Below are 16,251 nucleotides of genomic sequence, written 5' to 3'. Positions count from 1 at the left end.
AGAGCGGAATTAAAAGAGGAATTAAAAAAAAGAAAAACGAAAAAAGAGGTGCCGGAGTTCACGACATGAAGCCCTCATTATGCCCCTGGAACTCGATGGGCCCCTGCAGAGAAAGGGAGAGGATAGTGTTGGGAGGGGGCGGCTCTCTGGACCGGCAAAGTAGAAAAAGACGAGCGATAAGAGGACCGATAGCATGGACGCTGAAAATACAGAAAACAGAGAATCAGCCTCATTATTACTTCTATCTCCTTCCCGGCCGTCCCTTTCGTCCCTGGCCCCTTCTGATTCTCTTTTTCTTCCTCTTCCTTCGACGAGATTTCCGAGAACACTTATGTGGTGATCTTTGATCGGCGCAAGCCGAGAAAACTCAGTGGCAAAATGCATATGACGTTTTCCCTCTCCTACACCCCTGCATAACCCATTGTAATTCGATACCGACGATCTGGCAACGAGTGTCGACGAACCTTAGGATAAGATTTCCCGGCAAGAGTGAACTCTTCTATCTGAATCAATGCGCTTCTGCATCAGGGGGAAGTTGACGTGCATCGAAAGTATAGAGATTTTCTTTTAGAAGAAATCGGGAAAAATATTACTAAAATTCAGCACATCACTATCCAAAAGCAGGGCAAAGAACGTACTTGCGGGAAAAAATGATATTTTGGTTAACACGCCGAGAAAAATGGATGTTCGATAGTAGATGTTCAAAGTATCAGATAGTACCAACAACATACTGATAATAACTTGTGGCGTCAACTATCCTTTTTAAATATTAGCTTAGAATAAATATTTTCGAGGACTGCTCAAATTCTTTTAATGCTACATTTAATGAAGTTTTTCTTTTACATAGGTTGAAAACCATTAGAATTCTCTATAAAAGTAGCCATGTTTAGGAAAATAATAATGAAAATTAAATGAATACGTTTTCATAAGCATGGTGATAATTTGGTGCGATTTAATAGAAATTTACCTTTAAAATGAGTACAAGGGCATAAATCTTGAATACATTAGATTTTATTTGCATTCTAAGAAATGATTTAAGTGTGCACTACTTTTGCAACATCTTCTTACAAAATTGATGAAATGAAATCATCCTGACTTATTTTACAAAGAATTCCGATAGTTTCAACCTAATTAAGATAAAAAATTATCAAATCTCGCATAATTGACATTAAAAGAACTCAATAAAACAGGTGGTGTTATACTTGTGATCGGAATTATAATTTCAATTAATATTTATCGCTTCAGTATGTAATAAATAAAAATTATTTCCCTCATTGCATAATTTTTCATATATGCATATTAATTTATGTTAAATTCTTCATTTATATGCATCGATTTGAGACAAATTACAAACAGATATCTTCAAATTGGTGGGGAAAGAACTTCGTTTCAGAATTAGTCAAAAACAAAATTCCGTGAATGCGTTACGAATGCAATGAATTCATAATAAAAGAAACGTTTTATCATTCTTGACAAATATTTAGGTCAATTGTGATTCATTAGATAACAGATTTGATGATAATTTTAATCTATTAGAAAAATATTACAAGCTTTAAAAGATCTAAGTATTAAAAACAATTTAATAACTACTGTTTGAGATTTCATGAGACTGAACAAGATTGTAAGATAGCTTTGATTAAATTAGAGATTTTACATGATTGGAAGGGATTGCACCAAACTGCATCAGTAATTAACTCCTGGGTTCTAGTTTTGTTCGAGCGAATGGAACTAGGAAGATTGTTTAAAATTTTGATGAGAAAATATGAGCATTTCGAAATCACTTTACGTAGAATTATTACAGAATTTCTGTTACCGATATTTACCCATATCTTGAACATTTGAAAGTTCGTGTACGTACTGAATGAAACATCTTCTATAAGAATTATGCGAGAGTGCATTGTACTATATAGTACATATTCATATCATACAAAAGTTACAAAAAATTTAATTAATTTAAAAATTAATTTTCTCAAGAACATGAATAAAAAGTATCGCATTTCTGTACAAGCACAAAGTTTGACAGCTTGGTGATAAAAACGAGAAGGGAGCTAATTATTAATATCTGACCCCCGACCTCAAAATCGTAAATCTTCATCTTTATGCAAAAAACTGATGAAAGTTCTTCAATCGTTTTAATTAAAGAGTCTAATAGTTACTAAATCTCTAATTTAGTGAATGCTCGACTCGCGGAAATTGCATAGGCTTAATTAAGATCATTAGTCGAAATTTGTCATAAAGATTTATAATTTTAAGAGTTACAATATCCAGGGTACACGACACAAGCAAGTGTAAATCTGTTTTGTGCTTGTATATGTGCATTGAGTGATAAATCTCGCTATGAAATAATAACTCAGATCATGACCTTGAAGCGATGAAATTAAATCGTATCCACGGACCATCAACTTTTGTCTGGATTTGCAGTAAACTGTCATTACATCGTCAACGCGACTAATCAGCGTCATTAGTCGAAAGTTCTCACGCTTGAAAATTTATCGTTCGAGCTGGGAGCTAGACATTATGTTGCTGACGAATGATTAATAAAATCTCGGTACGCCTCCGGTGCGTAAATTAATCGTTAGTCGGGACTTTCTCTAATGGTAATTAATGCAATTTAGGAAACTAGATAAACAGGTGTCTGATCTGATATCGTGAAAATTATATTTATGGAGGATAAATTGTGGACTTTATTGAAGGAGAGTTAATTGGAATTCGTTCGGAGGTAACAAATTATTTTGTATCATTTTTTAAAAATATTTTTTAGAAGAATGCTGCATTTTATAATACAGGTAACAGATTTCGCTTGGTCCCACTTGAAATACCTAATTTCCTCCACGATTTTTAGTTTTCGTTCCTATCATCTTTCAGAACTGTCAGTCAATTTTAAATAGTTACAATAATTTCATTTTTAACAATAAATATTTACGTTGACCTATAAAAATATTTATTAATTATATCAAATTAAAGAATATTGTTATTACTCAAACAAACCTTCTTCAAAAAGTTCTAAAATAGGGCATTCATTTCTTACTACATCCTCCTGTTTTCCAGTGTATTTTTTGTGCAAACCACCAAGATAAGATCGTACTACTAGAAAATTAATATTAATATGAATAGAGGCGTTTTGGGGATATAAGAAGCGTGGAAAAGCGTGTCATCGATCATATCAGACATCCCAAAAGAGCTGTCGCATTAATGAGGGTTCGTTTGGGGTAAGCCCATTCTATTGATGAAGTAAAAAAATAAATAAAAATTAAGACCGTAAATGATAGAAAAAAGAGTGTAAATGTAATGAAACGAGGCCGAATGGATGCCAGTATTAGGGGCCCGATACCATCTCTACCTTAGGTAACGAACCTTTGGTGTGGACACCTCTACAATGCGGCATAATCTGTATAAATATAAAGCACTATGTAGTCTGTGTATCTATGCCAGGTTGGCACCACTGATACAACAAAAATATCTCTCTTCCTTCGAAGGTGGGCGGGCATCGACTTCGCGGTTTAAATACAAATAATAGAATAATTGAGAATTGACGAGAAGATGGCATGCATCCAGCAGTGACTTGCTTACAACAACACGAATCGATTTCACGCACTGGTTCTCAACCTTCTCGCCAAATTCAAAATATTTTTCTCAGTAAGAAGATGCATATTAACGTGTTTTTTGTTTGTAACACCAATGCGGGAAAGGCCCTCCCGTAGCCCCCTAGCGGATCTAAATTGACTTATGTCCAATTTCAATGCTAAAATTGGAATAATTCCCCTAAACACTGGATAAAAAGATTATTTTGGTGTCAGTGTTTTGTAAAAGATTAAAAACCAGAAAGTTTTTGTGTATAGTCATTCGTCAATGAAGAATATCTTCTTGCTTCTTTTTTCAAATATTATAGAATATAAAAAAGACGAATTCTGCCTGCGGCAACGTCCCAGAATCATTTTTATTTCGTGGTAGCAGCGACTGTTGATTGTTATTGATCAGAGGCGTTTTGTCTCTGGTATTTGGTTAGGTTCGTTGATATGCATGCATTCGCGAAAGAGAAGCGCCACAACTTTTATAATGTTGGCACGACAGCGAATATAGACGGCGGACCTTAATGAATCTTTATGGGATGGTGTCGTGAACTTGTATTCCCTCCGGTGACTGACTGAACCCGAGCACACTGTCCATTGGCGCACTTTCGTTTCCAGCACGGTTCCATGACGCAAACCCATATTACATTATTAAACCTCAACGATTATCATACAAAAGATAAATTATATTCTCTTCTATGTTTTTATGAGAGGTTTAGCTCTATTTCAACTGACGAGCAGTGACAAATATTTGTTAGAATGCCGTTTCTGATCATCTTTTCTGGAATTTTGACAAAAAACGGTGAAGAATTTGTGTAGCCTACGCCACTGGGACATTTCGCTCATTAGCCTCGACAGTGGCGTTGCCGCGGTCGGTGTTGACGTGCGCGTATGTGTTTGTGAAATTTGAAGGGTGTGTTGAAGGTCCGTGGGTCCCACCCTGCATCTTGATTGTCATCAACTCAATTGTCGCGTGATATTGTCATTAGCGAACGACGACGCACTTTCTTTTCCATTCAATAACAGAGGAAACGAGATCGATTCATGATTTCTTATCTCTTATCTTCTTTCCATTCCGGATGTACAATAATTTTCCCAATTTACTCTGGCATTTAGAATAGTAAGTCACTCTTCGCCGCTAGGTGGCTAAATCTGAACTTTTCCCACAAGTATATTGAAATTTTTAATCAATTTTTCGACTTACCAGGATCAGAAGAGTCCAAACTAGTTGGGGCTTGTTGACTGAGGGGTCCGGGTGTACCACCACTTCCGGGACTGCGGGCATCGTCGTTGCCGCCCGCACCGGGGTAAGAAAGGGACGAAGAGGGTGGCCTCTGCAAAAGAAAACAAAAAAATTATTAATTATTAATTATTATAACACAAAATTATTTCAAAATCTGATATTTTTTTAAAGGTTAGAGAACTACTCGTACGCCATTGATGCAAGGATAATATGTAAAGTTAAATACCAAATGGTGACATTTCAATAGATTTAGTGACGTCTCGTAGTTGATTTTCTCAACTTTCTATCATTAGCTGGCACCAATGTTCCAGCATTTACAGCGTAACCCTTGACTGTTGCTAAGATACGCGTGTAACCTTTGCCAGGCATCTCGAGACAAAATCTGTTCAGTTGTATCATGCACGCGTATGCCAAGCAATAATGAGTGACAGCGACTCCCACGAACTGTCATACACACATCATCTTCAAACGTCCCCCTACAGTACTACACTCCCTATAGAGAACACTGATAGGTTTAAAAGGTTGCCAGTTTCAAATGAGAAACTGTTAATCGACAAAACGCAAGCTCAAATGAAGAAAAAAAAATTAAGAGGCTTTAAATTTGTATATAAAAACCGATCATTTTTAGAGTATATTGTGAAAGAGAAATGTCTAAACTCGAAATTACCGCCAAGTTTCAGGGCAATTACCGATGTTTCCGGTCCATGGCCCTCCTGGAATTTAAAGAAAATGATAACAGTTCCTTGGACGCAGTGGTAAAAAAAGGGGGGAAATAGGAGAAAGCCTATGTAATTTTTAATGTTTGCACAAAATTAGGCTTTGTTCTGTCACCTAAAGTGGGCCAGGTTCAATTCAGCGAAATTATTAAAACTAAAACGACGAATTTCAGCCCAATGGATAGAAATTACGTCACTTCCTACTAAACGCCGATTTTTTAAGTGACCCGAGGGTCCACGATGGTACGTGACTTGTGTCGATGTGATGACGAACGGTTAGGCGACGAAAGCGAATCGTTCCTTCGTCTCTTAGATTTTTTCTTTCTTTGTCTCTCGCTCGGTCTCTCTGGACGTAATTCGACAAACCGGATGTCTGGCATGCCCCTTAAATAAATCAGTCAGCGAATCAGGACATCAAATGCCCGCATCTTGTCATTTCGATGATGCTCGTGACATTGGATTCAGTCAGTAGAATGTTTTTCACGCCTCAAGATAAATTAATAAAGTATATAGTGGCAACATTAAGAGGGAATAAAAATAATAGAAATTCTGAATCAAAATGAAGAGATAGCAATGATCAAGTTTTGATTTCCCGACAAAGTAAAGGCGGGAAATTTAAATAGTTTTAACTGAATTCTTACATTCGAGGAATATGGTTGTAGGAGTGGTTTAGGAAGTGACTCAGGAGCGTGTCAAAATTGGTTTCAAGTTTATTGAGGTTATGTTTGTAGGTAGGTACGGCCCTGAATGGCACACGACCGCTGTCAACAGTCAGGGAAGACAATAAATTATAAAGCTCTCTCGATCGGCCACTAACAACAACACGTATCGCCTACGTCTGGTATCCTCGAATGTGTACGGGACGTGTCCCCGTGCATCGGTGCCCGGTGACTTACTGCTACGTCTGACAACACTTGGTCGGTACACGGACATTGGGAGTCATTGTACGTCGCTGTCGCTGCCGTCGTATTAATTGGTCGTCGTAACCTAACGCCATATAATTATGTAATTAGCGACCGGACATTATAGCTCTGTGCTGACTGGTTTACGGCTCAGATACGTAAATCTCCGCAATTAATTTATTAGCTCCCATGCGCCTTCGCGCGTACGTACCACTCAAACTCAGAAAGACGTATCAAACTGGACTCTAATCTCTCATACCAACTTTATTGTCCCTTGTGATTCCATCATTAATTCAAACTGACGGAATCCATTCACACTTTATCACTTTTGTTGGCCTTTTCCTAATTAAGACGAGAGTTAGGAATGTCAGGTTGTAAACAATATTGAATTGGCTGGCAAGAAAAGGATTTAAGTTAGAGAGGTGCTTATAGTGGGTTTTGTTAGAAGCTTGACTAGGTCTGGGTCTGAACTCTCGAGAAATCGTAAAAGGCCGATGGAAGGTTCACAGCAAATCTGAAGTCAGGGTTTTACTTACAACAGAGGAAATCCCTGGATTCCATATTTACGGCTGGAACGATGTCTATGTCGTGTACTGGCTGTGCAGAGCTCCAGGGATACGAAATACGAACTTGGGGGTCGTTATACGACCCTCATAAATTTGTTTCTTTTATAAGACCGTTTTAAATTCTTACAGGTCAGGTGTTATATCCCCTAATAAACTCCTAAAGGGCTGACCTATCCATCAAGAGATTTGCTGCCTCATTTGCATCCAATCATCAATGCCTTATTAATAATAATAAAAATATATGTTTCACTATATCTAAAATAGTATTAATTAAAAAAATGATTTTGACGGTAAACAACTTTCAATTATGATATCAGCATATCGTTTCAGGTAATGGTGGTCATTAAGAGAAGGAAAGAGAACATACAATGGGTAGAATAGTGATTCGTTGATAAAGTACATTTAATTCAAAAGTCTCGTGACTTTGGAGAATTTATTCAACTCGACTTACTGCTGTGGCAATTATCGTCGACTTTACGGCATCCGCCCGATCGTCCACGGGCAATGAGCATAAGGCAGTTGGGCTACCTGCCTCGATCGTGCCTACCCGAGTTGAGGGGAATTCCATTACGTGGAAAATGTAAATATAATTGTACCGCGCTGACATAACGGTAAGATAATCCGTCGACTGGAGGCGCTGCCTCCGCAATAAATCGTAATTTATGATCCCTACACCAGGCCAGGAGGTATCCTCAAGAAATTCAAGTCCCAAGTTGACTTTCTACTCACGCCTCTCCCACCTCCATCACGCCGATAACCCTAATTTACTGCTCATCGCCAAATCAGATTACGACTAACATAAATTAACGAACCACTAGTTTGTACTTGATATTCCTCTCCTTTATTGTATATCGATAGACACCATAGTAGTTTGATTGTTTAAGGCTTGAGAGAAGAGGAATGTCAAACTTCTTGTGAAGATTTTTATGCAATAATTTTTGCGGTCTTGTTTATTTATGATGAGCATGAGCATCTTAAGGACCATAAATCTGTTGGCGATGACGAGGAGACTGGACTCGTGGTTTTTGGTGGAAGATCATTTGGAAGTCTAATCTATCGAGTGGGCAAATTAAAATGAATGCCGTCGCCGATCGAAGACGAGAGAGTCGACTGTAATCGAGGTTGTGGGAGGTGAAGGGAAGGGGTAGATTAAGAGTGAGCGTGATTAGGGAGGAATGTTGATTAGATCCATCAGCTGGATGGGACCCTCCTTCAATAGACCCGTACTCTCTCCGGCTCTCGAAATCTCAGACACTGACCTTCGTGAGTCAGCTCTCGACCGACTCCATACTGAATACTCTACTATCGTCAGTTTCACACTTCGGTACCTAGCATACAAAATTTCTACCAAAATCTGCTAAAATTGGATGCAGCATACAGGTTTAAAAATTCTAAGAACAAGTACAAAAATGGTATTAATATTATGTCTGCCTGTTAGGGTGAATTGATAAAAAAACTATTTAATTAGAAATCGCGAGCAATACTATGTCTAAAAGTAGTAAATTTGATTCTCCATGAAGTGTTTGAATCCAAAATCGATCGACTTAAATCGAGGTAACGTGCGCGAGCAAAATAGGTTTAAAAAATTATTATTTTAAATTCTTTGAAATTTTAATTTCCTTACATTTTTTAGGGTGTCCGTGTCAAAAGTCTACAATTTTGCTAGATTTTAGGATATTATTTTGCACGAGATAATTATGTTTTAATATAGTCATATAATTATATTAAATTTCTTGCATCCATGAAAACGTCGAATACGATTTTTTTGGTACTTAAGGACTTTGCTGGGATTAAAACAAAATCACAAAAATTCAAGATTAATATCCGGTCTTTACACCCCAGGTAACTTGAATTTGTTGTGAGTTAATTTTTATCCCAAGGAACACTTTTAGTAGATTACTTATATTTAAATCAATCCATTCTTTCAATGGACTCTTTCTAACAAGTTATTAATCAATTTCCGATTTTCGAACAGCAGTGTACTTTAAAAGAAAATAATAAGTTTAAAATACATAAAGGTTAATAACCATGACTAATATTCCTTGACGATGGACGGTAAGTTACAAGGTCTGTGCTCTTGCAGGTACCGATAAGTAGGATCAGCAACATGAGCGGGATGACTCATATCTGGTGGCAACGGTGGCGGCGTTCTTGGCTAATTGGTTTCCCGTGTTGTCTTCCCTCCCTCGGGATAAGATCCTCTCTGTCTCCCTATCTCATGTGACTAGTTTTCAACAGGGACGCCTTAAGAGACAAGCTAGTGGAATATTCAAATTCATTTTCAAGAAGACCTCCATACCTACTCAAACTATTATAAGAGCTCACCTCGGATGATTGTTCGAATCTCGCAGTCATCGAATTCAATACCTAATTACCTATTATTTAATTATATCAACAACTTTAGCAGCTTTATTCCTCAACAATTTGAAACTTAGCCCAATTCGACGCATCTTGATATGATATTCATCATCAGCAGCACAAAACTCGACCAAATGCTTCCTAATGTAGAACATCAAGTTTTAATACAGCTTTCGCGAGAACATGACTGAACATCTATATATGCTTATACATTACACAGGCTCAGGTGCACGCATCCACAGAGTAAAAGGACGCTAACGATTGCCAAGAGGCAGCCAACATCTTATCGCGAACCGCAATCGCATTAGCGGACAGTGACGCCCAGCGCCGCTGTGTTTCATTAGCGAAAAAATAATCGAGGGCGCTTCGTGGAAGGTTCGCTCGTTATTCGCCTCAAAGCCGAAGCGGTGAAAGGAGGAAAGTGAAGAAGAGAAAAAGCAAAGTTAGAGTAAGTCGACAAAATGACACTCCAGCAGCTGCCTAGTTGACGATATCGTCAAGTCCATATGTTAACTCTCTGTTCTTTTGTTTAGCTTTCTCTGAAGTTGACGACTTGCTAAGAATGCCACTCCGATTCTTCTAAAGACCCAGCTAAAGTCTTTAGGTTCTTCCGGGTCTTTCGTCTTTGGAATGCTCACTTCCAACTCACTCTCACAATCAGAGTCAAACACAATCTTCAATAGCTATTCTTGGATTTGAATTCTGAGGCGCTTTTGGAATGATAATAATGCTCGTGATGAGAACCACTGTTAGAAGAGAGATAAACCGGACGAAGCCGTGTTAGCGCATTTACACAACGATCACAGAGACATCCACAGAGGGGAAAGCATTGACAGCGAGTTGAGGCTGTGCGGAGGCAGGGTGCATCTTGTAAAACTCAAATAATCTGCGAGTCGAGTGCTGCAATCACTGAACAGTGAACATTGCGGCAAACAGGATCATTTCATTCAAGAACCTGCTACATCCGGCTGGATTGAAAACAAAATAGAAGGCTTGTATCATTGAAGAAATAAATCCTTCGACTTACAATGACTTAAATATATAGAACATGGAATTTGGTCAACATTACAGTGTTGATTTCACCTGCAGAGTCCCGTGTCAGTCAAGTTCCCTGTCCTCGGGGGCAAACGCCGCAAACTCTGTACTCACGTAGGTGACACGTGGTCTGATCGCCGCAACACCCGTGGGATTCCCCTCTTCTATCCTCCAACAGGGAATCCCCTTTATCGAAAAACCGCGTCCCCCGTTGCCCGCGAAAAGCATCCATATTTAATGGAGACACTCGGTTAGATGCAAATTGTTATGAAAGCTTAGTCGTGTGCTCCCATCAAGAATATGGATATTTTCCTCCCAGAGTTTTCCCAACGACTCATGCGAGTCCCACACGTAATAAAAAATATACGCTGGGCACCGTAGTGCTCACACACACTAAATTCGATATTCGCTCCCACTTCTCTTTGGGTCGACAAAAATAAGCAAAATAACGCATCAGCTATACAGTCCACTTTACGTATAAAAAGTCCATATTTTCGCATCTAAATAAATTAAAATAGTACAAAGCTATTCAGATATTATTCGCAATCGTAATGTTACGTTATCACTTATTTATAAATTATATTTTCACTTTCAGAGAATATAATCGAATTGCATTCATATCCTGACATCTTTTTCCGTAGTTGGATACGAGACCGTCCATAAACTATGTAACTTTACGAACTATGATAACGTTTAATGTGTTTCCTGATGATAAATTTTAAAAAGCTTGCGAATTTTGCAAAAGAAAGCCCTGCATCGATATACAATTCAAGAATAAATAAACAAGTTTAAAATTCGCTTTCATATTTTAGACTTCATGCATTTTACCGTATATTTCCCACTAATACATTTTTAAAGAATTCCTATTTTTCCCCGGTTTTCAAGAAACTTATCCTTTCCTACTTTATTGTTTATTTTTTAGCTTACATGCGAACTGCATTAATAGAACCCAATGAGAAAATCGAACTATTTTTGGTTGAATTTTCTCGATTAAAAAATTATCTTTTAAGTTGAATGTTGTACTCTTGTTGAAAATTCATTCTTTTAAATTAAAGATTCATCATTTTAGTTGAAAATTCGTCTGCTTGGTTAAAAACTTCATTGTTTTTATGAAAAATCATTTTCGTTATCTTGAAAACTAATTGTTTTTACTAGAAATGTTACTACTGTATTTTTAATTAAAACCTGTTATTTATAATTGAAAATAGATATTTTATTGTGAAAAAATCATGTATTTTGTAGAAAAAAAGCTTCATGGTTGAAAATGCATCCTTTCTGGTGAAAAATACAATCATCTGGTTCTAAATTAATCTGTTTCAGTTGAAGATTCAACTATTCTGTTACAAATTAATTTTTATTTTGTTTAAGTCAACTGGATGAAAATACGCTTTAGGTAGAAAGTAAAACTGCTTTGTAGAAAATGTATCTTTTTAGCTTGATAGCTCAACAATTTGGTAGAAAATTAAACTATTTGGTTGAAAATGGACATCTTTGTTGAAAATTTATATTTTTTATTGTAAATTCCCCTGTGTTGAGAGAATTTTGGGCTACGTTACTTTTCGATGAGGGGGTGGGAGTGGGGGCTCCGGTCGTCAACTAAGGACGACTGAGATGTCAAAAATAGCGCAAAATTGGTAGTGTACTTTATGGACGACCCCTCTAAACTGATAAGGTAATTTAATTTATTTTAAAGGAATTCTCGAAAAACTGCAGGCTTACATTCTGGTGATTTGTGAGCTTAACTATATATGAATAATTCCCTAGAGGCATTGTAGTGTATTCAATTTTAATTAATTTTTTCTAGCTTAATCTGAATCTACATGTTATAATTATACAATGTTCGCAGACCCATGAACACGAAGGTTTCATCAAATCTACAATCTTCAAAACACATATTTTCTAACTTTGTTAAAAATGGATGAAAAATAAATGGATCAACTTGACATCAAATTGAGCACTCGATTACACATGTTATTATTAGAGTGCGACGATGCTCAGGCCATTTCCATACCTCATTACGCGCTTCGTGTTGATAACAAACACGGAGAGTTTGACTGCACCGAGTCGGTATCTCGACTCAACGTTGTAGACCCTAATTACGAGGCTCTGGTCGATAGTTCCTATAATAACCACAGTCGGAAAAGCTCTGTCGATGGCATGATTGCTCTTTCCATGCCAGCAACTCCGGATGCAAAGCAAACCTATTCGCATCTCTATAAATTCACTGAGCAATTCCGAATTCAGGAATGATGATATCAAAATAGGAGTAGCAAGAACTGAAAGGAAAAGATCAGATGACTATTGGCAGATTAGAGAAGAGTGAATGTTATATTCAAAGTAACAACGACATTTATGATAGGCGCCTTCGCAAATATCGCAAATACATCTACTGCCCATAAATTCGTAAAAGGTATCTACAACGTTTCAAGGTGTGCTATTGGTTGCCAACCACCAACGACTTTACTCAGCGAGGACATCAAATTCAGTAAGTGCGTACTAGAAAACTTTATCGAATCTCTATGAATGTCTGACCGGTTTACTAAAATCGCTTCAATCACTATCATGATCCTGCTCTATGCAATTTAATGATCGCTGATATACATAAAGTTACACGAGGTTTTCTAACTTGAATACATGTACAAAATGTATGTTGCCCCTTCCAATAACTTTATATTTTAATTTTAATAATAAATATTGAATTTCCTTTGATAACGAATCTAGGGGAAATATTGATATACACTGTGGGTTATCTACAGTTTAGCAGCATCCACGAGTGAGTGGATATAACCCAGTGACCGAGGAAGAGCAGAATGAGTGACGAACGAGTGCGCCAATCAGTGAGACGGAATTGGGGGACGCGTAGACGGTTGGGCGGATGTGTCGAGTGATGTACTTCCGGTTATTGAGCGTCGTCTGAAGGCTGAAGCGAGGCCGCTATAACAAATCGCCAGATTCAAACTCTGAGACGATGATGAAGGCACCTGGACCCTGAAGTACTTGGGACCAGAAAACGCGTCCTGAGATAGATATTTTTCTGATTAAATGGAACCGTAAGGACATCTCCCCTCTTCATCACACGTCATGAAACATCTGTCCTTTTCAGTCTCAAGTTCTTTTCAATATTTATGTCTTATAAACTGTTAAAATCAATGAACGTTAATATTGATTGAAATTTAATAAAAAAGAAGTTGGAATACTTTCCAACAGCCCAATAGTCACCTCTTGCATTGATTTGTGCAACATTCCATGTAACCAGGCGTGCAACCTTTTTGGAAGAACCAAAAAATCATCTCAACCAGAAATTATACATTTTTATTCACACAGTCTCTAACGTTTTAGATTATTAGAATGTCAATAAAAATTTTTGTAACAATCACGTTTATTCTTATTACCATGCCTTTCGTCTTAGGCTCTATTCTGACCTTTCCCGATCGAGCCTGCCAGGTTCTAAAATTAAAAACGATGGCGTGCAGGTAAAAGGTAACATGGGAGTCCTGCCACTGCATCGTCATCAGCGCGGCAAGGACCAGCAGGTGGTCAGAGAAACGGAAAATCGTTGTGCCAAGTACGCGATGACATTAAGCTTTCCGTTTGCGGATTTTTATCTTAATAATGTGTCTCTGGATGCCTTTCATTTCCGGTCATTCTTTCTCACTTTATCTCTCTTCTTGTGTCTCTTAGGAAGAGATCTTTCCCTTACACAAATGCACCGGGCTTAACTGTTTGCTGGCACGCACCTCCATTGCCTGAATGGTTTATAATTGCACCATTGCAGATATAGTATGCGATAGTGAACGTCATTTCCACAATTAAAGTTGCATTCTTTCGATGAAGTAGAGGGGGGTGGGGGCAGAATACTGAAAACTTCACATTTATTGTTTTGTAACCAAAATAATTTGTTTCTTTGGAAATTCATGTTCAATTCAGATCTTATTTTCTAACAATTCCAATAGATTTTCACGAATATCTGAACAAGAACATTTCCAGCTGGAAACGAATTCAAAAAGAAAGAAAGATAAAGTAAGATTTAAGATGGGCAGACTGGAAAACGACAGAATGTTTGTCAGTGGGTACGATGCTCAATTTAGAACAGCGTCAGACCATGACGGTCACGTCGGGTTACGTAATTGTATATGTGGGTTACAATGCGTGTGTGTGACAATTGTAAACGTACAACCCCCGTCTCCACCTATCATTACTTATCAGCCACAAATTCGTAACGCTAAAAAATTCAAGAAAATAAGCTGAGACTGTTCAGAAGGAATGAGTGGTTTTAATTTTGTTAGCAAACCTTAAAATAAAAAAATAAAACTAATGATTAAAAGAACACATATTATCCTAAAATGAATGCTTCCGGTTTCTTGGGGCAAATCGGAAAAGCGTGAGCCATGTGTGAACTAATAAAACGACTCTTTCTCCGCCCGAGAGGGCACCAAATTTGAGGGGACAATTTTAGACTTTTGTATGTTATTACGCACGTAGAATCAAATGACAGACTCCTAGGGTGACCTTTGGTCATTACGGGGTGCACTTTTTGTGCGAACATTTCTATAAAGTCGTAACAGTTGGTTTCCGGCATACAGGATAATTTTTTCAGCATTGGAAACGGTATTCGTCGACTATATGTGTATATATGGCCCATATATATGTATATAAGCAATGTTTCGTGAAAACGAAAACACTCGAATGACCCTCAGCGTCACTGAAAAAGCGGGCCTAATAGGCCTTGTGAATTGAATTAAATGGACCACCAAATTTCTTTTTTATACCACAAGGCACAAACAAATTTGTGTTTTTTTATTTCAACAATTGTAATTAGGTTTTGTGATTACAATTGCGCAAAAATTTTTAATTACAACTATTTCCATGGAATATATTTCCGAAATTCACGGATTCTGTTTCGGTCTTTATGGGATTCTGTTCAGGGGTTAAAATCGCGAGCCGTTAAATTCGCATAGACCGGCGAATTAGCATAGGCTAATGAATACGTTAAATCAATTTAACAAAACGAGCGAGCACAGAGCATGAACAGTGAATGAGCCGACTCTGGAAGCCTGTTATTATTGTAATTGGCGCGCATGTAAAACCGCGTGTGGAAAATGAGCCTAATGTGACGTGTGCGGGCGGTCTCAAGTACGTATGCAAGTACAGCTAGGTACTTGTTTGCATAAGACCACCCTGTATATTCTCATCACTCACAAAAACTCATTTGCACTCGTACAATAATTTAATGTCAGTCATCAACACAAAGCTATAAATTAAATTCAAATAATCGGTAAGGATTATGCACCATAAAGCCTAAGTCTCTAAGATGAAAAAAAGTTATCTTTTCCCGTCTTTTAACGATTAAAAGTGCATAAGAAATGTTCATAAGATAAATAGGAAACTGGAAATGTTTTTAAAGAAAAATTGGATACAATATTTTTTCAGCAGATGGAAGTGGTTCTATAAAATCTTTAAACGGGATTGCACAAATGGTTTGAGGGGGCAGCCGGCCTCACTAAGCGCGGTGGCATGCAAAGCTTGTTTGTTTAATGAGGGAAGCGAATCTTAAGGCGATTCCAGCCTTTTTCATGAAATGAATACGATGCTCGCATGTACACGAGGGACACGAAAAATGGTTGAATGACATGAAATAAAAAACTGCAGACTTTATATAGACTTTTTATGTATAACATCTTGATGAACCTTTCATACTGATGATACGGAAAATTAATTCATAAGTATAGGAAAAACTTGGTAATCGTTTCAAATGATTAATTTCTAATAAATACATTATTTAAAAATTACATAAATGTTTTTTTTAATATTTATTTTAAGAAATTCTCCCCCGCAGAATGCATCTTACGTGAAAGCATGGTC

At 37.4% G+C, this 16,251-nt stretch overlaps 1 protein-coding gene across 4 annotated transcripts in view; it reads right to left on the bottom strand.

The window, feature by feature from the left end:
• The window catches only part of LOC117172358 (homeobox protein homothorax), a 417,138-nt gene that overhangs the window by 275,726 nt on the left and 125,161 nt on the right, over positions 1-16,251 (bottom strand). For all 4 annotated transcript variants that reach the window (XM_033360195.1, XM_033360196.1, XM_033360197.1 and 1 more), the window contains exon 7: positions 4,774-4,903. In XM_033360195.1, coding sequence (XP_033216086.1) covers positions 4,774-4,903 — 130 coding nt within the window. The remainder of the gene's footprint in view (positions 1-4,773; positions 4,904-16,251) is intronic.

Source organism: Belonocnema kinseyi, chromosome 5 (genome assembly GCF_010883055.1).
Source record: "Belonocnema kinseyi isolate 2016_QV_RU_SX_M_011 chromosome 5, B_treatae_v1, whole genome shotgun sequence".
NCBI lineage: Eukaryota > Metazoa > Arthropoda > Insecta > Hymenoptera > Cynipidae > Belonocnema > Belonocnema kinseyi.
The sequence above is the reverse complement of the archived record's forward strand: the minus strand, read 5'-3'. Positions and strand labels throughout refer to the sequence as shown.